This window comes from Amblyomma mixtum, chromosome 2 (genome assembly GCF_055824585.1).
Source record: "Amblyomma mixtum isolate Tamu chromosome 2, ASM5582458v1, whole genome shotgun sequence".
In the NCBI taxonomy this organism is placed as follows: Eukaryota; Metazoa; Arthropoda; class Arachnida; order Ixodida; family Ixodidae; genus Amblyomma; species Amblyomma mixtum.
In genome coordinates this window covers 97,944,076-97,968,351 of record NC_143013.1, presented here as the reverse complement: position 1 = coordinate 97,968,351, position 24,276 = coordinate 97,944,076, and the positions used below count along the sequence as shown (strand labels likewise).

General features: G+C 46.9%; 1 protein-coding gene and 1 pseudogene across 1 annotated transcript in view; one reads left to right on the top strand and one right to left on the bottom strand.

The window, feature by feature from the left end:
• Positions 1 to 215: 215 nt before the first annotated feature.
• Rme-8 (receptor mediated endocytosis 8) overlaps positions 216 to 24,276 on the bottom strand; it is a 117,574-nt gene continuing 93,513 nt past the window's right edge. The window contains exons 40-47 of the mRNA XM_089572226.1: positions 22,988 to 23,069; positions 22,502 to 22,544; positions 20,779 to 20,949; positions 17,394 to 17,576; positions 13,727 to 13,861; positions 11,150 to 11,278; positions 10,458 to 10,557; positions 216 to 1,031 (exon numbers count right to left, since the gene is read on the bottom strand). Coding sequence (XP_089428352.1) covers positions 946 to 1,031; positions 10,458 to 10,557; positions 11,150 to 11,278; positions 13,727 to 13,861; positions 17,394 to 17,576; positions 20,779 to 20,949; positions 22,502 to 22,544; positions 22,988 to 23,069 — 929 coding nt within the window. The 3' untranslated portion in view covers positions 216 to 945. The remainder of the gene's footprint in view (positions 1,032 to 10,457; positions 10,558 to 11,149; positions 11,279 to 13,726; positions 13,862 to 17,393; positions 17,577 to 20,778; positions 20,950 to 22,501; positions 22,545 to 22,987; positions 23,070 to 24,276) is intronic.
• Positions 1,778 to 3,619, top strand: LOC149360242 (uncharacterized; annotated as a pseudogene).

The window sequence follows — 24,276 nt, the reverse complement described above, 5'->3', positions numbered from 1 at the left end:
GCTAGTTGGTACATACTGCTGGGAAAAAATCAGCGCCTGTCGTGTTGTCTTCTTTCTTTGTCCCTTGTTTCAGAGCTGTTTTTTTCCCTTTCAAGTCCTGCAGAGTCCGAAAAATCGGTCGGCGACTGAAAGAGACAACAAACTCTTGATAGAACAGTGTGACCCATCAGTCTCTGAATTGCGGAGCACACACTAGGAGGGCTAGTAAACACGCCTTGGAGAGGAATGTCTTTATTGCAAACCGTTTGAAGACATTTAACAGCACTTTATCGTAGCGTCGAACGCGCGCTTTTCATAGCAAAAGAACACACAAATATACAGAGCGGACGCATGGCAGCGCCCATTGTAAAACTACTCTCTTGACGTGGCAGCAGCCAACATTAAAGCCCCCAGTTTTAAACTAAGAAGAGCCATGGCAAAACGAAAAAAAAAAAAGGTTGGAAAAGTAACGACATTAAACATGACAAATACAACATAACTACTTAAAGACAAGCTCTGCTGCTGCCCACTTAAAGACGATGGCTGTGAGTTCCGTCACGCTTCTGTCGCAGTGGTGAGCAGTGAACTCCTTAATGCGCTGACCAGGGAGGGAGAGCGGGGTGGCGGCCTCCGTTTTTTAGCTAAAACAACAAACAACACATCGCTCGAGCGTGCGTGCTGCAACGCCACCTTGTGGTGCCGGTGGCAGAGGTTCAATCACAACATGGACGTGCACCACAGTGTTAGCACCAGCAGCACGCACGCAACGAGAGAAGCTCTGAGCCAGCACCGCTGCCTGGTGCCGCACAGGAACCGGTTCCCACTGTTCGGGTGGCGTTCCTGCAAGCACCGGTCTCCCCCTCTTCCCCTGCTTCAGCTTTGGACCAGATAGGAACAGGTTTTTGGCAGATGCCGCGCATCACAGTGGAAGGCACGTGTGGGTTGCTGCTTAAGCACCAGGAGGCATCAGCTCTCGCCCAGCGGTGGTGGGGACTGCGGCATGTGCTGGCTGGAGCCCTGGGTCAGGTAGCCGGCAATGGCCGTGCCCGAACCTGCGAAGTAATAGAAAAAAAGAAAATGGCATCTACTGCAAGGGCAGCAGTTGAAGGCATATAGAGATCAACAGTGATAACACAGCGGCAATAATCTTAGACTCTTGCGTGGGGCCCGGCTGACTAGCCTGGTAAGTGGCAAACTGAACTGCAAATAGTCCTGTAGCTTTGTATTTCGGCACAACACATACAGTAATCCCTCGTTATAACGAAGTCAGCGGGACGGCGAAAAAATTCGTTATAAGCGATAATTCGATATAAGCGACCGCTCGAAAAAGCTAAAACAGTCGAGATTTAATTGCGCCACAACTGCAAGAAAGCTGGCGAATGACGCCGCGCGGCGTCCGCCAGCTGCGGCGGTTGCTAGGCAACGGCTCAAGGTCGGCCTCTGTGCCTCGTCAAAGCACCGCGCAATCGAAAGTTCGTGGCCAATGTAGTTTTCGCTACAAAATTTTCTCAAAGCACAGTTGTTACTTCTACCAGCAACTCAGTATTGGTCAGCAATCGTCAAAGATGATACAGTTTTCAAATTTCTTATACCAGAGTTTATTATCTATATCAAGAACAAGCTTTAGCTCATTTTTGTGATCCAGACGGGATCCAGGCCGGCAGGCCGGCAGGCCGGCAGGCTCGGCTTACTTCACGTTCACAAAAGAAAATACAAAGCAGCCATGCTACCATAAAGTCTGCCTCCTAGATTCGAGCAACGATAGCATGCCTGTGCAAGAGTGGAGCTTTCGGCAACGATGCCGCCCGCAGGAACGCCGGGTGACAAACTGCGCACTGCTCCCTGGTCGCCGCTAAGCCTAGCCGGTTTCACATCAATGCCGCAGTTGTTAGCGCTTCGTGACTGGACAGCACTCAAATATAGGCGCTACACTCGGCACTCGGCGCGGCGGCAACGCCAAGATGAGCGTCACCAACCCGTTCGCATTTTTTGTACAGGTTTTTCTTGCATTGCTGCTGCTACCACAGGCGCCGCCATCGGCATGTCAAGCGTCAGTGACCATTCTTCGGACTACTGGAGGCGATGAAGGGATCCCAGCGTTTCGACCCGCCACTTTTCACCAGCGCGACTATCATATCTTGTATGGCACCACGCGGCTATCAACGGTAACCACAAACGCATCGACACGGACATCAGGACCATCCAGTATAAAATGCGGCTTCGCCGGATCCTTCGGCAGTGGGCGCGGCGGCAACGCCAAGATGAGCGTCACCAACCCGTTCGCATTTTTTGTACAGGTGAGCAAACGTTACGGGAAATCATTTAGAAGTAACAACGTCTGCTTGCTGTTGCTGCCGTGCCCACAGCCGCTTTGTGAATTGCTCTTGAATGTGATTGTGTCGCTCCGATATCTGCTTTTGCTTAGCGGTGATATCGAAGAAAATCCCGGCCCTATTGACCAAACGATTGCTGAACAACTGAAGATAATTGCTGAAGATATTCAGGAAATTAAGAAAGGTAAAGCTGTAACCAACCAGAAGCTTATTGCAATAGAAAAGAAGCTTGAAAAAATTAGTGGGCTTGAAAAGCAAGTCACGGAGTGCGCCAGGAAAGTTACGGAATTAGAACGTAACCTTGCTGCCATGACCAGCAAAATCGATGAGCTTGAGAACAGAAGCCGTCGCTCTAATCTAATCATTTATGGTGTTAAGGAGCAGGAGGATGAAACTACAGACACTTTGCATGAAACTGTCACGAAAACGGTCTTTGAGGATATACTTGGAATTACAGAGACAGACATTGAAAGAATTCATCATCTGGGCAGACCAAGTAAAGACAACGAAACTAGACCTAGGCCTATAATCATGAAGTTTCTTGACTACCGAGACAAACTTAGCATTCTTAAACAATGTTCTAAACTAAAAGATTCCGGTTTCTCCATTGGAGAAGATTTTTGCGCTTGCTGTAAGGAATGTTAGGAAAAAATTATGGGACCGCACTAAAGAACACCGTGATAGAAAAGAAAAGGTATCTCTGGTATATGACAAAGTGAAAATAAATGGTCAGCTCTTCACGTGGGATAGTGAGAGCAGTGACATTGTTCCAGTTGAGCCAAAAAACGAAGATCAAAGCAACACCGGAAAGCGAATCACCAGGAGCAAACGTCAATAACTGTACTCAACTTAAATGCACGCAGTATTACAAATAAAACACATGAACTTGAAGCTATTGTGCTGGCTTTTAAACCCGATATTGTCGCAGTTACAGAGACATGGTTGCACAAAAACATTTCAGACCGTGAAATTGTGCCGCCGGGCTACACAATTGTAAGAAAAGACAGAGAATCAAAAGGAGGGGGCGTCGCTCTGCTTATGAAAGGTGACATAAAATATTCAGTCATGCCGGACGTTCCAACAGTTGAAGCAGTTTGGTGTAAGATTTATCTGACAAATGGTATCGCACACGTTGGCGTTGTTTATCGGCCACCAAACGCAGAAAACTCGTACCTAGATCCCTTGTTTGATTACATGTTAAAGCATATGTCTGGCAGCAGGATACTAATGGCAGGAGATTTTAACTTTCCAGAAATTGACTGGAGCTCTCTGGGTTCAGGAACTGTGGCAAGCTCCATAATGCTTGATTTTTTATTCACATTTAACCCAAGTCAGCTTGTTTCCACGCCCACTCGCATCCAGGGAGCGTCCAGAACAATTCTCGACCTAATATTTGTTACAGACCACTTCCTCCGCGGTACAATTAACATTCATACACATGAAGGCCTTTCTGACCATGAACTGGTGGTGTGCACCTTGCCCTTACCGAATGTCATCCGCTCTCATCGTCCATTTAAAAGTGTACACGTATTTAATAGAGCAGATGACGCAGCCATACTTACATACCTTGCTCACGAATTTCCAGACTTCTATGATCTCTGCACCAATGAACAAACCAGCATAGACGAGGCCTGGCTTAAATTCAAAGCTCATATTGGGCATTGCATTGACAGTTTTGTACCCTCAACAAAAAAGGTCATCCGTAAGCAAAATCCTTGGATCACGCGTGATATAATACATACGAAGCGCAAAATAAAACGGCTACGCAAATCTAACAAGTTACGAGCTGTCCCAGCCTACCAATTGCGGATCCAGGAATTAACAAAGTCACTTAAGAGTAAAATTAAATGCTCGAAAGAACGTTTCTGCAGTAGCACATTAAACAGTTTTATCAAAACAGCCCCGTATAAGTTTTGGCATTATATAAATCAACGTCCAAACCCTCATCCGCCGGTATCTCTCCAGGAAGGCAGAGAAAAGGCAAATTCATTCAACCGGTACTTTCAGTCAATTTTTACGCCAGACGACAACCAGCTTCCTGAACGCAGGCCCAGCACTACCGCCCACGTCAAACTGCCAGGCGTTCCTATTATATCTGAGAGCGGACTGTTATCGCTTCTGCTGAATCTAGACGAGAAGAAAAGCAACGGACCGGACGGAATCCCAAATGCTTTTCTGAGACGGTATGCGGAACCAGTCAGTAAATTTCTTTCTCTTGTATACTCAAAATCACTCCGGGAAGGCCGTTTACCATCAGAATGGAAAATAGCTAAAGTAGTCCCCGTGCACAAGTCAGGCAACTCATTTTCACCGACTAATTATCGTCCCATTTCACTGACCTGCACGTGCTGTAAATTACTGGAGCATATAATACTTAGATACATGACCCAGTTTGTAGAAGAACACAATCTACTTAATTCAAACCAGCATGGGTTTAGATCCGGCCTATCTACCGTTACCCAGCTAATTGAAACCCTTCATGACTTCGCATTAGGCATTAACGACCAGTCACAAATTGATGCTATTTTTTTAGATTTATCAAAAGCCTTTGATCGGGTGTCCCACGTGAAATTGTTATTTAAACTAGAGAACTTATTTGGAGACGGCCCGATTCTTCGCTGGATTAGTGACTATCTTGCAGATCGCTGCCAGTTTGTACAGCTTGGTGAATGCGTTTCAGACACGGTTCCTGTTCTATCCGGCGTCCCACAGGGCTCAGTACTTGCTCCGCTTTTATTCCTACTCTATATTAACGACGTAGCCAGGGATATAAATGTCAAAGTTCGCCTATTCGCAGATGATTGCGTGATTTATCAAGAGATTAAAAATTCCAATGACCAAGTAAACCTTAACAACGCCCTGAATCGTGTCTCGCAATGGTGCAATAAATGGCAGATGATTATGAATCCAGACAAAACAGTTTCCATGACAATTAGCAAGAAAAAGACACCGTTAAATTTTGAATATCGCCTCAACAACGTCCCACTAATTAAAGTGCAGGAGTATCGGTACTTGGGCGTATCAATAACATCAGATCTTAACTGGTCAACGCACGTTCGAAACGTCACAAAAAAAGCTACGAACAAACTGTTTTTTCTCAAACGTATGCTGCGTCATTCTGCTCCCTGCACTAAGCAATTCGCATATGTCACCCTTATTCGTCCAGTTCTTGGTTTCCGTACGTGAAAAACGATGTAACCATGTTAGAAAGCGTGCAGCGCAAGGCTGTTCGTTTCATATTCAACAGGTACCGCCGCACCGATTCCCCAACTGAACTACTACATCTCGCAGGCCTTCCGACGCTGACTAACCGAGCCAAGGTACACCGCTTGAAGTTCCTATTTGAACTGCTTAACAATTCCTTTAAGATTGATCCCTTAGCCTTTGTTAGTATCAACCGTTCTAGAAACACACGCCACAAACACGCTCTCACAATTCAGGAATTCTCGTGTAAAAACAACGCCTTTCACTACTCCTTTTTTCCTCTCGCAGTGCGCGAGTGGAACAAACTTGATCCAATAATTGCACAACAAAGCTCGCCTGAAAAGTTTACCCAGCTTGTAGAAGAAGCGCTATTGTGGCCAAACGCAGAGTAAAACTATTGTATGATATCTGTGTTATTATTACATTGATCATTTTGCTTTCATTGTTTGGTGCTGCATTACTTGCATGTATTTTATGATCCTAATTTTTACAAATTGTGTACTTACCATTGTTATTTATGTATTTTGAAACACAGTAAGTTTTCTGTGTTGCCTCTTGAATTCCTTGTACATATACTTTGACACGTCCTGTATTAATGTAACCAGTCGATTGTGTCGCTCTCTCTGGTATAATTCTTTGTTAATAATACTGTAAAATTGTTTTTCTGTACCCACCCCTGTTACAATCCCTCTGGGGATTGACAGTATGTTTAAATAAAAAAAAATTGTCAACTAGTCTCATAATAAAAGATACATTAGATTTCCGCGACGCCTTTAGCAACGGAGCTAGCAGACGGCAGGCGAACCGCATCAGGAAGGAGCAGCACCAAAGCGGCTATTGGATGCAATTTGCTTGTACCGCAGTCATCACCTCTAGCAGCAACTTGGTATTGGCCAACGATCGTCAGAAATGATGCATTTTTACATTAATCTATCCCAGGGCTTGCTATGAACTTGAACAAACAATACTATCGCGTTTTCAGACGCCGGCGACCGGCATCAAGGCTGGCAAGTCACAGCCGGTCTCGACGCGCGCGAGCGAGCACGTCGAGACCGGCCGTGGGCAGGCCGGCCCGGCTCAAAGGAGCACGCCCTACGTCATCATGACGCTGCCGCTCTCCGCGCTCACATTGGCTCCCGCTTCCCGTCGTTGCTTTTGCCGCGAGCGGCCCGTTGTGACATTTAGCAGGTTGGAAGCAGGCAGCGAGCTGCGATCGGACGTTGTGGCGCCGTTCGCAACTTGGCGCCGAGGTGAATCGCGCTCGCTTTTCGCACACGTGTCCCCGCCGTAACAACAAAATTCAGTCACCCTACCAGGCATTTAGAACTTTTGTCTAATTGAATGGCACGAATCGAGCATGACCGGCCACTTTTCCACATCCAAGACACCGCGGTTTTCTGGCATCGCAAAGCGCGAGGAAAACTTTATTTTCGTGTGGATTCTGTCACGGGGAACACCAGGAATGCGCTTCCGACCGAGATTAACGGTTCGGGTGCGCTGCACCATGGAATTTGGCCTCGCTGAGCAGGGGACACTCGGCACTCTCTTGGTGCCCGTTACCAGGTAGGGCACCGATCATGGGTTTGGTACTTTTGTGGCCTGTTCTATGCCTGCATGAGTCTAAATCGTCGGCGGTATTAATTTGGCACTGCATGCGCAAAGGGTCGCTGCCACGGTGGCGATGCCTACGCTCGCCACTTCACTCTAAGCAGGTCAAGCACTTCGTGCGCTTCGAGTAATGCGGCTTAAAATGCATGCGCTTGGGTCGGGACCGGAAGAAATTTCGAATAAAGCGATATTTCGAGTAAAGCGATTTCGTTACAACGAGGGATTACTGTACTACAAAGGCTACAAGAAGTAAAGTAACTAACTGGAAGTTTTTCTCTCAAAACTACCTACTCCTCGTCTGGGAAAGTGAGACAGACAAATAATGCACAGTTTGCATTTTCGTTAGTGCAACCAATTTGCATATCATCTTGCGATTTCTTTTTTCTTGATACATGGTGCTCATACAGGGTGTTTCACCTAAGACTTTCTGCAATTTTTAAAAATAAGCTTTTTTAATTAGATGCGCGCTTTTTCTGGCATAGCATTGTCAGTGGTGTAGTACATCATAATGCAGCTAAGACGTGCTAACTAGCAGGCTTGTTAACCAATCTTTAATAGCTAACTTTTAAACTATTACCGTTGGGCTCCTTAATTATTGAGAGGCATACAGCCCACCGTAAGTAATGTCCATATCCGTTTTTAGAATTTCGAGAACGCGATTATCCTCGGCGCTGTGGCCCAACAAATTTCGCCTACATCGCGCCAAAATGCATGCGTTTGAGAAGCTTGCAGGCAAAGCAACCTCTCCAGTGAACTTAACTCGTCAAAATAGCCAAAATTGGTTGGGCCACAGCGCCGAGGATAATCGCGTTCTCGAAATTCTAAAAACGGATATGGACATTACTTACGGTGGGCTACATGCCTCTCAATAATTAAGGAGCCGAACGGTAATAGTTTAAAAGTTAGCTATTAAATATTGGTTAACAAGCCTGCTAGTTAGCACAGCTTAGCTGCATTATGATGTACTACACCACTGACAATGCTATGCCAGAAAAAGCGCGCATCTAATTCAAGTAGCTTATTTTTAAAAATTGCAGAAAGTCTTAGGTGAAACACCCTGTATACTAGCAGGCACAGGCACTGACATGGGGCTTGCACAGCCCACAGCTGGGCATCACAATTTCTGATGGTCAATTTTTTTGTAAGAAGCAGGTTGACTTGTATGCAGCAATACACATAGCTTGGCCCAATGCTTCCAAGATGCCAACAATGCCAACTGCCAGTGCAGGTAGGCTTAAGCGGCATACTGGGAGATAATAATAAGAAATAATAAAACCTGTCGCATAACTTCCCCTTGCACATTTCAGGACACGACAAGACTCAAGCAACAAGAAAATTGGTGTTGCCAGAGCCAGCAATGTTAAACAGGTATAACCTTGTTGATGCATTTAAAAATAAAAAAAAATGTGGGGAAAAAACGCACCATAGAGAAAAATGTATCACCCAAACCTTCTAAATTTTAAAAATAGAATTGGTGAATAACATACAAAGACATTTATTGATAACTGCATTTCACAAAAGTGCCGACAACATTTTTGTCACAAGGTCTGAGCCGATCCTTATCTAGTGTTTGCAGAATTCAGTCTACATTTGCATTATCTTCTGTGCACAGTGAACTTTGCAGCACATCTGGTCCATCAACGGCAGTGACTAAAACACGATGAAATATTCATTTTCGGACGCTTCATCCCCTTGCATCTGAGCAGTGCAGGGAAGCCACTACTGCAACATTCAGACTGTCATCTCATATGTAAATGCATCACTGTAGTTCTCAAATGCTTTGCCCCTAGCGCTCAAACCCCATGAATAAGCTGGTGCATTTAGTATCCCCTTCGCTGATTTAACTCACTGATCATGCTTTGCAGTCCATGTCCTGAGTGACTTGGCAAGGCAATGTCATCAGCGAATCGCAGATTACTTACTAGCTACTCCATGAACTCTTATCCCCAACTGTCCCCAATTTTCAGGCCTTGGAAGAACTGTAAACAGGCGGTGAACAGCACTGGCGAGATCCTGTCTCCCTGCCTGACACCCTTCCTTACTGGAATTTTATAGCCGACTTTATGAAGTACTATGGCAGCTGTGCAGTATTTACAGACATCTTCCAGTATTTTCATATAAGACTCTTCTACACTCTGATTCCGCAATGCCTGCATGACAGCTGAGGTTTCAAATGAGCCAAAGGCTTTATCGTAATCAGTGAATGCTATATCTAGGGGTTGGTTATATCCTGCGCATTTCTCTATATGCACATGATACGACTAGAATGAGTAGAAATTCTAAAAGTAGTAGGCGGGAAATCGTGTTATCCGGAAACGTATTAACCGGGAGAAAAATAACGCGACTCTATGGGCCATATTTAATGCCTATGAGTTTGAGCTTATGAACCAGGAAATCGTAAGACCCGAGGGAATGTGTAAAAGAGGTTTTACTGTACTTAAAAATAAACCTTCTGCACTGACCAACAATATTTAATTATGTTCCAGTGCCTGAACAGGGATGCTGTTTGCACTGAGTGCAGACAAGGCAGTGTTATGGCAGAGTGGCAATGCGGCTCCGATGCGCATTGTTTGCTGCTGATACAATCCGATGGTGATACCACGCCATTCAGAACGAAAGAAGCTCAGCACACACAACCCATCCAGGTGTGAGCTGCATGTGCCTTGCTTATGTTCGATATGCGCAGTTTAACGAGTTCAAAAAACTGATAAGGCCCCGCCGCGGTGGCTCAGTGGCTACGGTGCTCGGCTGCTGGCCCAAAAGACGCGGGTTCAATCCCTGCCGCGGCGGCTGAATTTCGATGGAGGCGAAATTCTAGAGGCCCGTGTACTGTGCGATGTCAGTGCACGTTAAAGAACCCCAGGTGGTCGAAATTTCCGGAGCCCTCCACTACGGCGTCCCTAATAGCCTGAGTCGCTTTGGGACGTTAAACCCCAATAAACCAATAAACCAAACCAAAAACTGATAAGGTGCAAATTCGCACCTGACAGATGGAAAAAAAATGCCTGTCCTGTTCCTCTAAGTTCCCTAGTTTCCTCTTACGCAGTACACTTTCCCACCTACTTGGAGAAGGCTTTCATGGCGCCCATAGTGCACTGTATTGTTATACAACAGGGGCAGACCTGACCGAGTCAGGTAAGCAGCAGCTGAGTGCAGCAGTTGCAGGAGCTAGAATATGATGATCTTCCCTTTGTCATTCATTATCTTCCAAGTGGACATGACAATAGAGGTGACTGCTACAGTGCCCTCGTGTGAGCAAACAGACGAGTAAGCTGTGAAGCCGAGGAACACCCACATGAGAACCGCGAAAGGAGGGCCGCGATGGCCACTCACCAGTAAGGTAGCCGGCAGTGGGAGCAGGTGCCATGAAGAGGTCGTGCTTCTGGTCCTTGTAGTCGGCCCAGATGGTGGACTGGCTGAGTACATTGTTGACCTGCGCAAAGCAGGGTGCTCTCAACAGCCAACCTTGGCTCAACCAAGTACAATGTGTAAATGTGCTGCTTGCTACACGTGCAGCATGCTTGAGGGGTTATTCAGACATTAACTCCGCAGGCTGTCTGCCAGTCAACATCTCAATCAGGTCCAAATCACACATCACAGTCAAGGAGGGTTAGGACGCAGTTGCACTGAATCCCCTGCTCAGCTAGCACTGAAACTAGAGTGTCTACTTGCTGCTCAACTCGTAATGGCTTCCCACTTACTCGCAGTTTAACGCGTGAAGTCGACACCCATTAATACAAAGTTCATGGGAACCGCAAAAAATTTAGAATTAAATAAACTTCCCATTAAGCACGAAGTGCAAGAAACAATTCCCCAACAGATGGCCTCGAGCCTTCCTTTCTAAATAAACCATTCATTCATTGATTCCTTGATGTGACACTGCACCTAGTTGTCCCTCAATGTTAAGGGCAAGCGCTGCATTTGAAGCGGACACACGGACAAATGAAATGCCTCTTCTCTTCGCAACCTCGGTGCACTGCAGGGGAGCAGCCAGTGAAGAGGTGCACTAGAGGGCCCAGACTGACCTGTTCCCCGCTGGCCCCATCCGCAGCCATGGCCTTGAGTGCTTGGACGGCATGCGCCTTGGTCGTGGCGCTGGTCGAGGGCTTCCCCAGCAGGTTCAGCAGTTGCTCCACCAGGCCTCCACGCACCGCCTGCACGAGCAGGGGAATTCCCTCACACCGTGGTCACATGACCTGCCTACTGAACCAGAGGGAAGGCGCATAACTGCCCTCTTGGAACAGTGGATACCTCAATCGTGCTTTAAGGTATATACGTGGCGGTAGTGACAGATGTGCGCTGCATGCTTTGGTATTGACAAGGCTGTGCCAGAAATGCTACGCACCGACTGCAAGAGCAGGGGAACTCCCTCACACCATGGTCACATGGTGGTCACATGACCTCCCCACTACTACTTGCCCACAGAAGCCCAGGCCACTCAGTTACAATACATCCCCGCCAGTAGTGGACAAGCAAAGTCACACCAAAATGAACCAGTTTGCTGCAGCACACATCAAGCACTTATGCACACATCCGGCACTGAATTCTACTCATCCGGGCTCTGAAACGAGAACATCCGGGCACCGTACGAGATTTAACGAGTTTCAACGAGACTCTCTAAGCCCTCCTACGAGATCGGCATACAAGCGCCGGTTGCTCTCCAAATGAGTCACAAAAAATAACTACTGCAAGTGTCTTCTCAATGTTCATCAAGATATCACTCGAGCTGTGCATTTGATAATGCACGAATTATAATTTCCGATTTCTAATAACGCGTGCGAAAAGCACATAAATGCCACGATACACTTCGTTGTCATACGTGATCTCTTAGGGGCTTCGCGCATAGAAGCAAAGCTGCCCAGGGCCCCTGTGCGCCTGCGAAACAAAGCTACGCAGGCGCACAGGGGCCCGGGGGAGGAGCTTCGTGTCGTCTGCTACCGCGCTGGCGATGCACCTCACTTGCACCTCGCTTGAGGTGCGCGCGGCGCTGTAGCAGACGACACGAAGCTCCTGCCCTGGGCCCCTGTGCGCCTGCGCGGCTTTGCTTCGATGCGCGAACGCGCCGGATCCGCTGGCGCTCCGCGGAGCGCGGCCACGCGGAGCTGTGTTCGCACTTAGAGTGGACCACCCTGTACATTCTTGTCAGGCCTGCGTCTCGTCGTGCCCGCGCACGCTTCTGCATCGTCCTGGATTTCAATGCCGCCACCGTCACAGCTGCTTAAGCCGAGCAATGGAGCCTGTGTTAGGCCCGTAAACATTTCATGCTTACTGTACTCTCGGTTATGGGAGAGGACGCTTGAAAAAGGAGTTTTTTTTTTATTATTATTATTACTCATGAGAAACATTCACGAGGTCAACCCTTACAAGAACAGATTTGAGAGGGGAAGGAGGAATGGGGTGTGAGGAGATGGCAAGAAATTTTCACGCATTCATTTCCCGTCTTCCATGGGAAAGCAACAATGGTCTCAATTTTTGGCAGTGGAAGCTGTTGGTGCCTCGGCTCCAGAGACTGCGGTTGTGTGGGTCGGTGCTGTGGTCCACAAAGAGGAGGCGAGGGGGAGGGAAAGCACTTCGAGGAGCAGCCAAGGCCAGGTTCGAAACCATGACCTTGGGCTCAACATGTACTCAGATGTGCTGCTGAGAGCAGCTTCTTGGCGTCCCACTGCTCGTTGGTCAAGGGTGACCAATGGAGAGTCTACAGTCCAGACTATACTCATCTCGTGATGCCACAAACCCTGCAGAGTGTCCCTCCTCAGACAACCGCAGCCTCTAAAAGCAGCTGAAGGCCAGTGGAATTTTAAGGCGATACCCTTTATTGGCTCATACTGTCGTCCGTTAACAAAGCGTGTCACACGCGTTTAACCTGGGAACTAAGAAAGATAGAAGAAAACCAATGCTTGCTTCAGATAGAGGAGGAAAAAATGAACCTAGAAGCCACGTTTGATTACTGTAGATTAATTACAATTAATTAATTATAGCAAAAATGTCAAAATTGCGTCGAAATAGCGTGGACGTCGATATAGCCACGGGAACGATATGACGTACGTCACATGCACTGGAAGTTGTCACGGCATAGTGAAAATTTCCCCAGAATGGTAGAAAAAATGTTGGATTTGTGTCAAATTAGATGGAAAAATGTGTAATTAAGCGTAGTTAACACTTCAGATCCCCGAAAGATGTATAATTTGGGTGTCGATATAGCCACGGGAACGATATGACGTCACATGCACTGGAAGTTGTTACGGCATAGTGAAAATTTCTACATAATGGTAGGAAAAATGTCGGATTTGTGTCAAATTAGATGGAAAAATGTGTAATTAAGCGTAGTTAACACTTCAGATCCCCGAAAGATGTATAATTTGGGTGTCGATATAGCCACGGGAACGATATGACGTCACATGCACTGGAAGTTGTCACGGCATAGTGAAAATTTCCACATAATGGTAGGAAAAATGTCGGATTTGTGTCAAATTAGATGGAAAAATGTGTAATTAAGCGTAGTTAACACCGAAGATCCCCTGTAAGATCCACTTAAGAGTCCCTGTCTGTGCCACTAGGTATAACGGGCTGTGCACTTGATGCTTAATACAAGTGATTCCCACCTGTTGAACCAGACCGGGCACGGCAGCCTGGCAGAGCCCCAGTATTGTTTGGCAGGCCAACTGGGCGGACTCTGGGCATGACAGGGACCGGCCAAGAGGATCCAGGCAGGTCACGCCCACTGACTGTGCACAGGCCTGGAACAGATGCAGAGAAACAAATACAACAGCTATTCACACAACTCTTAGGTGCATCTTCTTCAGCCCAGAAGACTGTACGCTGGGATCAGCCTTTGTTCAGTAATTAGCCACTGATCACATATTCTCAATAACTAGTCACCCTTCCTGACAACTAGCACCTGCAATGCATTCATTTCCATTCCTGTGTCTGATAGGAGTAGCACTGACACTGTTTCACACGGCGCATGTATTAACACACAGTAATCTACTACAGTAGAACCCCGTTCATACGTTTTTCACCGGACCAGGAAAAAAAAACGTAACAGCCGGGAAAACGTAACAGTGAGGAAAGCACCGAAAATTAATGAAAACAGTGCAGCTTTGACTTGAAACAATTTATTTCCGCAAATTGACCCTAGGACGCTGAAGCAACGTTGTGCACAGCGTCAAGCACTGAAATGTTCGTAGGCTGCTCGCCGCGCTGCTCCGCGTAGGCCGCCCTGACTGCCTGTCGACTGCGTTTAGTACGTCCAGCTTTTCCTCAAAAGGAAGCGCCTTGCGCTTACGCAACGCTATCACGCTATCAAAGCACGATAAAGATGTTGTTGCGACTGAGAGAAGGATGAAAAGGAAATTGCACGGGCATGCCGACTGGCTCCAGCCGAGCCACCACCGCTGTCACTTGCAGATAGAGGAGAGTTAAAAGATAAAAAGAAAGAGTGAAAGAAAAGAAAAGACGCGCGTCGCAACAACTGCGTCCGCCGAAGCGGACGCTGGCTGAGAAAAACAGATAAGCGACCGCAGCCGCGCGCCTCCTCGTCACCACCTCCCACGATAAAGATCGCGGCATTCGGCGTTCGCGAGGCAGATAGCCATCTAGTGGCGGCCTCTCCAACTCAGCGTGCGGCTTCTTGCAGCCAGTTCCGTAGCCAAGCCTGGCCAAGACTAGTCAAAAATCAAAATGGCGGTTGGCGCGCATTGCCCGGGCGCATGCCCGGGCGGGTTCGGGGAGCCCGGTTGCGACGTATCATGCGGGATCGTTTCCTCGGCTACGTCGTAACAGCGGGGTTCCCAATACATTGGATCCTATGGAAGCTATGCCGGGACCCGAAGAAAACGATGTAACAGCCGGGAAAACGCAGCAGTGAGGAACATAACAGCGGGGTTCTACTGTACTGTGAAACGATAGTTCTGAATTTACAGTAGCCAAATGATTTTTAGGACTCTAGTAATTTGGACGTGTCATATTTCAGACTTCGTTGAGGAACCGTCACGCACCTCGTAGGAACGTGTACACTTTCACAGCTGATATTTTAGACTCTGTGGAGTCCTGAAGTTTGATTTTTCTTACTAAAATAGACGCCATCAATAATCCGGAGATTGTTTTTAAATCAAAAGTGGGTTTTTTCACCCTGATATACAGGGTCTGTCCTGAAAGTAATGAGACAAGTCGTGGCGTGGCGCGTGCATACGCTAGATCGGGAAACCGCTTTTGGAGGGAGGAGGGGGAGCCTTCAGCTTCACAGTGAAAAGACCTCAGTTGGCTTCGAGCAGGCCAAGCGAGTGGACGTGCTTGAACTTGCACCCGTTTCGTCGCTGCGTCGAGGAAACCATGTAGCGAACGTTGGAACAGAGCTACGCGGTGAAGCTTTACAATAAACTGAGTAAATCACCTACCGAGACATTTGACAGCATGTGGTAACGATGCAATGTCCAGATCGCAAGGGTTCCAATGGCAGAATGCATTTACAAATGGCCGTGAAGACGTTCAGGACCACACGGTCAACATTAACGTCCGTAACCCTCATCGACGGGCACCCGGACCGTTGCTCGTCGTGAACGTCTTCACGACCGTTTGTAAATGCTTTGTGCCATTAGAACACGCGACCTGGACATCGCATGGTTCCCACATTCTGTCCTGATCACATTTATTGACTTGGTAGGTGAGTTACTCAGTTTACTGCAAAGCTTCACCGCGTAGCGCTGTTCCACCGTTCGCTCCATGGTTTCCTCGATGCAGCGACGAAACAAGGGTACACGCTCGAAGACGTCCACTCACTTTGCCTGCTCGAACCCAACTAAGCTCGTCGCATTGTGTAGCTGAAGGTTCGCCCTCCTTTCCCTAAAAGCGGTTTCCCGATCTAGCGCATGCACGCGCCATGCCACGACTTGTCTCATTACTTTCAGGACAGACCCTGTAGACACGAGCAGAAATCCCTGTCACAACCAACCGGTTCTCCGCTGCTGTGAAAGCCGCCATCTCAGATTTAAATGAAGTCAGCAAGCCAGCAGTACAGTACCAGTGGGCGCTGATGAAGTCAACTGAATGGACTGGCTCAGATAGTAGATAGTTTTGGCTATTTGGCTATCGTTGCCACTCAAGATAACAAAATGCTTTCTGCTGCCATCGAGATGGCCTATAAAGAGCACGTGATCGTGACGAAAGGAAGACAGCTGCAGCATCTGCCACGGACGGTGTGGACGACACCACCCGCAGCGTGGGGCAGCAGATGCAATGTGGTGAGTGTGCGTGCCAGTGGGTGGGTGGGGGGGGGGGGGGGGGGTAGCATTCGGAGGCACTTGCTACCGCTGGTATCTTCCCATGGGTTACCTCTCTCTATTGCCGCAAGCATCATTACCAATAAAAATTGACTGTTCTTGCTTCACATGGCACGTGCATTCATCCACGGCATGACCTGCAGCTGTGTCGCACTGTCTGGTGTATCGTGACATGAGGCTTAGGGGAGATACGAAAGCACGACTATGGCTCAGATGCAGTCTACTATTATCGCTTGTAAGCAGAACACGGGGAGCAGTGAATCTCGCGATTTTTCAAGCCAGTTTTCCGCGTAACATTTTTTTTTATTTTGAAGTTCACAGACTGAAATTTCTGACTCTTCGATTATTCAGACCATTTTTCCGGTCCCGCTGAGTCCGATAAATCTGTCTGAGACTGTGTACAATTATAATGCTAGTTTTTTTCCCTCAGTTCATCGGTTTTAGAATGCATCTCGCATTATATTGTTATGCGAATATTATATATTCGAATTATGCAAATTTATGCGAATATTATGCGAATTTTTTTTTCTTGGTGCTCCTCAGGGTAGCTACAGTGGCCTTGGACCATTGACATTTCATGCTGTGAAGACAACAGACCTCTCCCTGGTGTAAACAGTGTGACATAAAAAAAGTGTGACCCGATGGGCAAAATCGTCCACTTTTGGTTCTGAACCGGTTTAACTGGCGTCGAGTGCTGCCCCGCCACCTTTGATCCCCGATTCAAGACGCCCCCGCAGCCTTTCTTCTCCCTGTGAGAGCCTCCTCGGTAGGGTGCATGTTTTGCCCATCAGACCAGAAATATGTGCGCTGATGACGCAGGCCGGGAGAGGTCTATCTTCACAGCATGAAGGGTGGCAACCAGTACAGTGGCGCCATCTGTTGTCAAATACTGCAACAAAAGAGCTGTCTAATTAGCGGGCCACTTAGCTCGCCAACTCAGTCACCCACCCAACTGTCCAGCAACCATAAATAACCCTGGTGCCGGTGTTACCTGGCTGGAGCTGGCCTGGTGCAGGAGTCGGAGGCAACCCGCCAGTCCGGGCCTGCGGGCCAGCGCCTGGCACAGTTGGGGCAGGTGTCCCAGCACAGGCAGCCGCTCCCGCAAGTTGGGCTGCCCCTGGAGCACCCCACAGGCCGCCGAGCACAGCAGCTCCAGGGGGCTGCCTTCGTCTACCTGCAGTGGAGGCACAAACAGGGTCAAAGACCTCCGCATGAGCTTGATGCCTGCCTTTGAGGGTTCAATGCATGATGCTGGTCATGTATTCGATGACAGTGCACCATTCATCACAAGAAGCCTCTCTGTAATCCTTGACGAACTGAAAAGAGAACTGTGTTTGGAAACAGGCCAACTAATATGAATGGTCCTAAAAGTAAGCACAAGGCACACACAGGATACAGACCCGAACAATAACTCCTATTACACTTTATAAAGCACTCAATAAGTTAATGCTAGGGGTGCGCGAATATTAAAATTTTCAAATAAGAACTGAATACAAGTATGAAAAAAAAAAATGGCTTCAAATACATAGTTTTCACCGACGTCACAGCGGCCGCCATCTCTGGGTACCAAAAGCGCAGCGAAAGCCTCGGCGTTTTGTTAACCCTCCCACCACAAACCGGTTCCCGTGTACACTGTGGAAGCTAGCCACAGTACCCCAAGATGGCGCCCGTGACGACACGTGAAAACTATCTTTACTGAAATCGAAGATCTCTTCAGTACGAAAAAAATATTTCATAAAATGATAAACAGGCAAATGCTGTTGCCCTTATTTCTTTCAAAATAGTGTACGGTCTTTGCGAATGAAATAAAAGGAACTAAACTGACTCAGCACCACATAAAGAAACATGATGTGCGCAGAAATGCATACTACTTCATTTGACAGCATTCAACCTGCAATTGCAAAATAAAATGCATAAAATGACACGACTGGCAACTAGAAATAACCTGAAGGTTAGTAATACCTCACTATAAAGAGTTATAGGAACCCGAAGAAATGCCCGGATTGTTTGAAGGTAAATTTATGAAATGCCTCGTGTCCCTTAGGATGAAAAAAAATATCCGCTGAAAAACTCGAAAATGCAGGGAAGCCTTACAAGGAGGTTCCACTACACAAACACCGAAAAGCCCATGACAAGCACACAGTTCCAACGTGCTGGAAGAGCAACATGGATGTAAACAAGGAGAACGCCCATTGGCGTCAGAAGGGTGAAACTGCTTCTAAAAAGGGAAAAGTCAGCATCTGAAAGCGGCGAATGCAAGTAATGATCTCTGCTGTTGCTGCAGGCAAGTGGTGAAGCTCAAAAACCTAAACTATGTGGCCAGGCTATTTTTGGGCCAGGCAACAAGGTTCCTCCGATCATCGTCACGTCTACCATTAAGTGCATTTAACTCTTTCCCTACCATGGGGAAAATGACCATTTTCTGAATGTACCATTACATTTTTTTTCTGTAAAAACTATTGCATTCAATATTGATTGCATTACACAGAAACCGAGCTGAATAAAGGTGCTTTCTATTAATATACGTTTTAAACAACAAATTCCATGTTGCAACAAAAAACTTTATTTGCTAAAAATGAGATTTTAGAAAAAAATTTAACAGAACTTGCAAAAACGCACTTGTATTTAAAAAGAAAAAAATGTTAAAAATTTTCTGAAATATGCAAAATACGAGATTTTAGAAAAAAAATTTAACAGAACTTGCAAAAATGCGCTTGTATTTAAAAAAAAACTAAAAATTTTCTGAAATATGCAAAATGTTTGTTACTCTATTGGCCGCTCTCTGCAAAAAAAAAAATCATTTCTATCTTGAATAGTATTGTTGCTACAAAACAATAACTGGAAACCCTATAGTTGTGCATCGGAGCGCGGCTGCCTGTGTTTCAGGCTGGTTTCCATCATCACCGATGTGAAGACTGAATCATCTTCAGCACCTTGCAACATTTTCAGGCTCGTTGTTGCACAGGACGTCGATTAAATCACTCGCAGACGAAACAGAGTCCTGAGATTTGCTATGTTTCAGAGTGCATAGCACGCATGCGGAGGCTGCCAAGCGACTTTGATGGTACCGCATCTTCGGAGTGCGTTCAAAAAAGGCTGTTTTGTAGGGAACAAAAAAAAACTACATCGGAAACAAAACTCCAGTTCTCCGGCTACAAGCCAGATGCGCATCATGCCTGTAAGCAGCGTGGAAGGCTCCGAAGTTGAGCGGCGAAGGCGTCACCTGTGGGCAACGTGGCGGGCAATGAGCGCAGGTCCGCATGTTCATTTCTTCGCAGATCGTTAGAAAGTGCCCCCTCGCGGGACAAAAGAAAACTATATCGGAAACAAAACTTTGGTTCCTGGCCTACAAACTACATCTGCAGCGTGGTCATCAGGAACGAAGAAGGTTCTAAAATCAGGACATGAAATGATCATTAGCGGGCTAACGATGCTCAATAGGCGCGGTAGGGAAAGAGTTAAGATGTGTGCGGGTTAGAATGCACCGTGCAATAGGTGGGATTTGTACACGGTCACTTCCCCGCCCGGTTGTGACACCTCGACTCGCCCCTCGCGAGCCCCATGCGAGGTTCCACAAGTGGGCTTTCCAACATATCATCATTGTTGATGAAAATGTTATGGCGGAGCCCATACTAGGGGAGTTATGAAGGCGACAGGACGGCATGGGTGTGGGCGTTAAGCATGCAACACGTAATTCCGTGCTTGCCATTTCCATGAAGCCGAAGCCTCCGGCATGCTTCACTGCTGCCTCTTCCCATATTCATGACTAAGACTCAGCACAGATGAGTTCCACAAACCGTGACTACTGTTCCAAGTTTGTGGGGGGACAACATCTAAGAATGGTACGAATTCAAAGCCAAGCAGATGCAATGCGTCGGCTTACAGAGGACTTTCAGCCGCGCAATATTAGAGGCTCCCTTTGGGCTTGAATTTCATTTTGTTAGATCAAGTTTTCGATCTCCCCTGCAGTTTGAATTAACGAAGTTGGACTGTATGCATTGTATGGCAGTTTGGGCATTGGCACAGAGTCGAAATGAGTTCCGAAAAATTGGGCAGTCTGTTGCAGAGTGTTAAAAATTTCCGGTGCTCTTATACATTGGCTCTATGGGCCATGTCTGAGTACTAATCAAGCACGTCCGAAAAACCAGGGGCTCGAATTTTTGGTCACCGAATGCATACCAGGCATGCATTTCCCTTACAGTGCCTCTTGTCCTCTGGTGCACCAAGGTCTGCGAAATGTTCACCAACAACGACAGATTAAAGCAGTGCAGAACTATTCACGCCCTCTGCCATGCCTGTTCCGGCACTGCAAGGAAACTCGAGCATTTTTCCTAAGCACCCAAACGGCTGAAAACTCGTAAATATGTCCCACGCACGTCGAGTGGTTCCTTGACCAGGAGGCCGCAGATGCGGTCGAGGCACTCGGTGAGGAATTCCAGTGGCCGGCGCAAGCTCCAGCCCGGGTTCTGTACGAAGAGGCGCACGTACACGCCTGCCACCATCAGTTCCGAGGGGTCCTCTTCCACCAGGCTGAACTCGGCGGGAAGCTGCACGGGGAGACAAGGTTGGCAACAGAACTTCCCGAATGCACTCCTGGACAGCCAGAACTCCAGCTGATGCCAGAACACCTTCAATTGCACCAAACGAAAATGCTGAATACACTCACAGTGGCCTCCAAGCCACAACTCTGGAAACAAGCAAATTTTCTGGCTGCTTACATGCTTTTTTTGGGGTGCAACTTAGGCTGCAATCTGCACCGAGTTGTTTGAGCTGATTAATATGTGCAATAACCAATTTAGACCAGTCTAAGAAAAGCACATTTTTTTACATTTGAGAGCCATATGGGCATTTTTTCACATTACCCTTCAAGAAAACACTTGAGCAGCATTAGGAGAGACACCACTGACACGATTTACAAACATTGTGGCACTGTCAGTAGGCGAGCATATCTTCACTATACAGCAAATGGTAGCAGTTATACCATATTTACTCACGTAATTTGCACACTTTTTCTTCAAATTAAGGCCTCAAAAAGGGGGTGTGCAAATTAAGTTAAAATTTTCTGAACACATCCTAAAAGTGCTACAAAAGTCACGGTGCACAACATATACCGTGTACATATAGACCTGGCCCCCATCTCACGCCCCCCCACTGGTCAGAAAAAGAGTTGACTCCAAATTATATACCCCTTCCTGCCCCGCCCTACGTTATGTAGTTCCCTGCGGGATGGCAGGACCATGCGTGCTCAGCTCAAAGCAATAAATGATATAATCTCAAAGCCAGCAGTAAGAGGCAAAGCACATAAAAGGCGTGATAAAACAGCACCCTCGCATGCGGCCCAGCTGACTAGCGGCAAACAAAACAAGAACAGGTTAGGTAGTTACGGATTTGGGAACGTGCAAAACTGTTTCTGGGAAAGCGAACCCCAGTGCGAGAGAGGCAGATAAACGATGCACAATTCATGTCCTTGCCACTCGCACCCTTCGCAACCACACAGAGCAATGCGGCCGCACCAATCTTCCCTTGCGCACACCGGGTAGGTGCTGGTGGTCCGGTGTAGCAGAGCGCGCAAAATGTGTGAGCAAATGTTTGATCTTTTTCTTTTCCAAGAATCTGGGTAAAATGCTGGGCGTGCGCAAATTATGCATGAGCACAAATTACACAAGTAAATACGATAATTGGACAAAGGCAGTGTTGATGATGTAACGAAGGAAGCAAAGAAAAAATGAGCTGCCAAAATGAACTGTATTTTGGTTCCTTAGCTTGCCACGTCTTTGCACTTTTTTTTCCATCAGCACAACACAAACTAGACTGACTACCAGGAAATAGATATGATGCACATCACTAATATGAACATGCGCGAAACACAAAGAGTAATATATTTATAGAGGTGTCAAAATAAGGCTTCGATAAAACAAGGTATGGTGCGGCATGTGGGGTACAATGCTGTCATGCTGCTTATGGGCTATGACAGATCACATAAGTGGTACAATGTACACTCCTCACGATTAATTTCAACCACCTGGACCTCTGCACCGTGCAATAAAGAGGCATATAACATATCTAAACACATGTGATACGACAATGTGCCCCACTCACCTTGCAGTTAGCCTTGGGGTCCTGCTTCTGGAGCTTCCACTGCCTGAACACGAGAGAAGAAGATTCTTTGCAGCAAGAATCACACACCACGGTGTCTTGAATATTCTTCCATGAGTCCTTTACTTGAATATCCCAAACAAGTGATCACCAAAGCACGTGGCACTGTACCCTGCTTTTGATCATGTCAAACAGTTCCCAGCCTTTGACCCTCTCCACCCCAATCCTTGCTCTGCTCTAGAACTGCAATGGCAACTTGAAACTTTCCTAGCATCTTTTTTTTTTTTCCAGGGTATGTACGGCCATACAGGACCTATAGGTGAAAACTCAACTGGCAGATTCACAGCAGAAGATGGTACATTCACCGAAAGAGTGCAAAAACGGGTTTAGCTTGTTCACACTGCCCCTAACAGACTGCCTGATGCTCAGAGAGCCCCTTGAATGTTCAGGGTGTAGCATGGAAACAAAATGTCCTTTGGGCGCACTCACTCGAGAGCCATGCGGCGCACAGTCTGGCAGAGCCGTTGTCGCGTTTCCTCCTTCCAGACCAACTCGGGGTTCTCTTGCTGGGCTGCAGAGGAGACGATGATGATGATGCAGCACTCCAAACAACAAGGCAACATTCACTCGAGCACAATGTGCAGCGAAACCTCAATAATACGATCACGACTGGTATGAATTTCAGTACGATACGCATTCGTAAAAAATTTCTGCCTACAGGCCAATGCATAAAAATGTGCAGAATTTCAGGTGTTCCAGACATTCCCCTGTACCACTACAGATCTGAATGCAGCAGCCATGACCACACCAGTAATGCAGAGGGGAGGTCAGAGAGATTTTGGACTTTAGTGACAGCAGAACAGCCTGCTCTAAACAGTGCAGCTGAAAAACAGGAATGGAAGAGAGGATAGGTTGACATTTGGATGCCGCATACTCTGCTGAGAACTGCGACCCCACTGCCTGATTACCGTCAGAACGATAACAGCCAACTGCACACTATGCACCAAGAGCACTGAGTAGTTGCACGAGGTCTGCACGTTGACACCATCCCGATCGCCAGTTGCAGAGTACGTAACTGTGAGCACATAGTGAGAGCATACCCAGATGCACACACGCTCATGGGTTAAGCTCTGTAACTACTGAGGATGTTTGGGAATTCGTATCAGCCCACTATTACAGCTTCCAGGATTTCAAAAAGCTGTAAATTGATAAGCCTGCGTGAATGCATATCTTGTGCTTCAACACAGAACTTGTTTGTTTTCTGATGAAATAAATCTCAGGTGACATAAAACATTTTTTGCAAGCAGGTAAGATTGTGTGATTAAGATTCTACAGTATGTTACAAATAAGAAACTCATGGAACAAGATCATACGAGCTATTGTCAGGCAAAGCTACGAGTTGTACCTTCCACTGCTCCTCACCTGTTTGTAAATGGTGTTTTGGGGCATAACTGCTTACTATCACTAAGAATGCTCATCCATAGTTTGCAAATTTTGAAAAGGCTGCCTTGGATTGCGCTCTACACTAAGCGCTCAAAATAACAGGGCAGTAAAAAAATAAGATACATCATATTCCAGAGAGAGTACACCGAACAACACTACAGCACTGTGCCTCCTTTTCCTCCTTCTTAACGGCATGTCAGATTTGCCGCCTTGTTATTAAAAAAACGCGTAAACTCATCAAGTTCACCACACTTCAGGTACAACAACACTGCATTTGTACAATGACGGCTTGCACATCTACTTAGCTCAGCCAGAGAGCAGCAGACAATACCAGC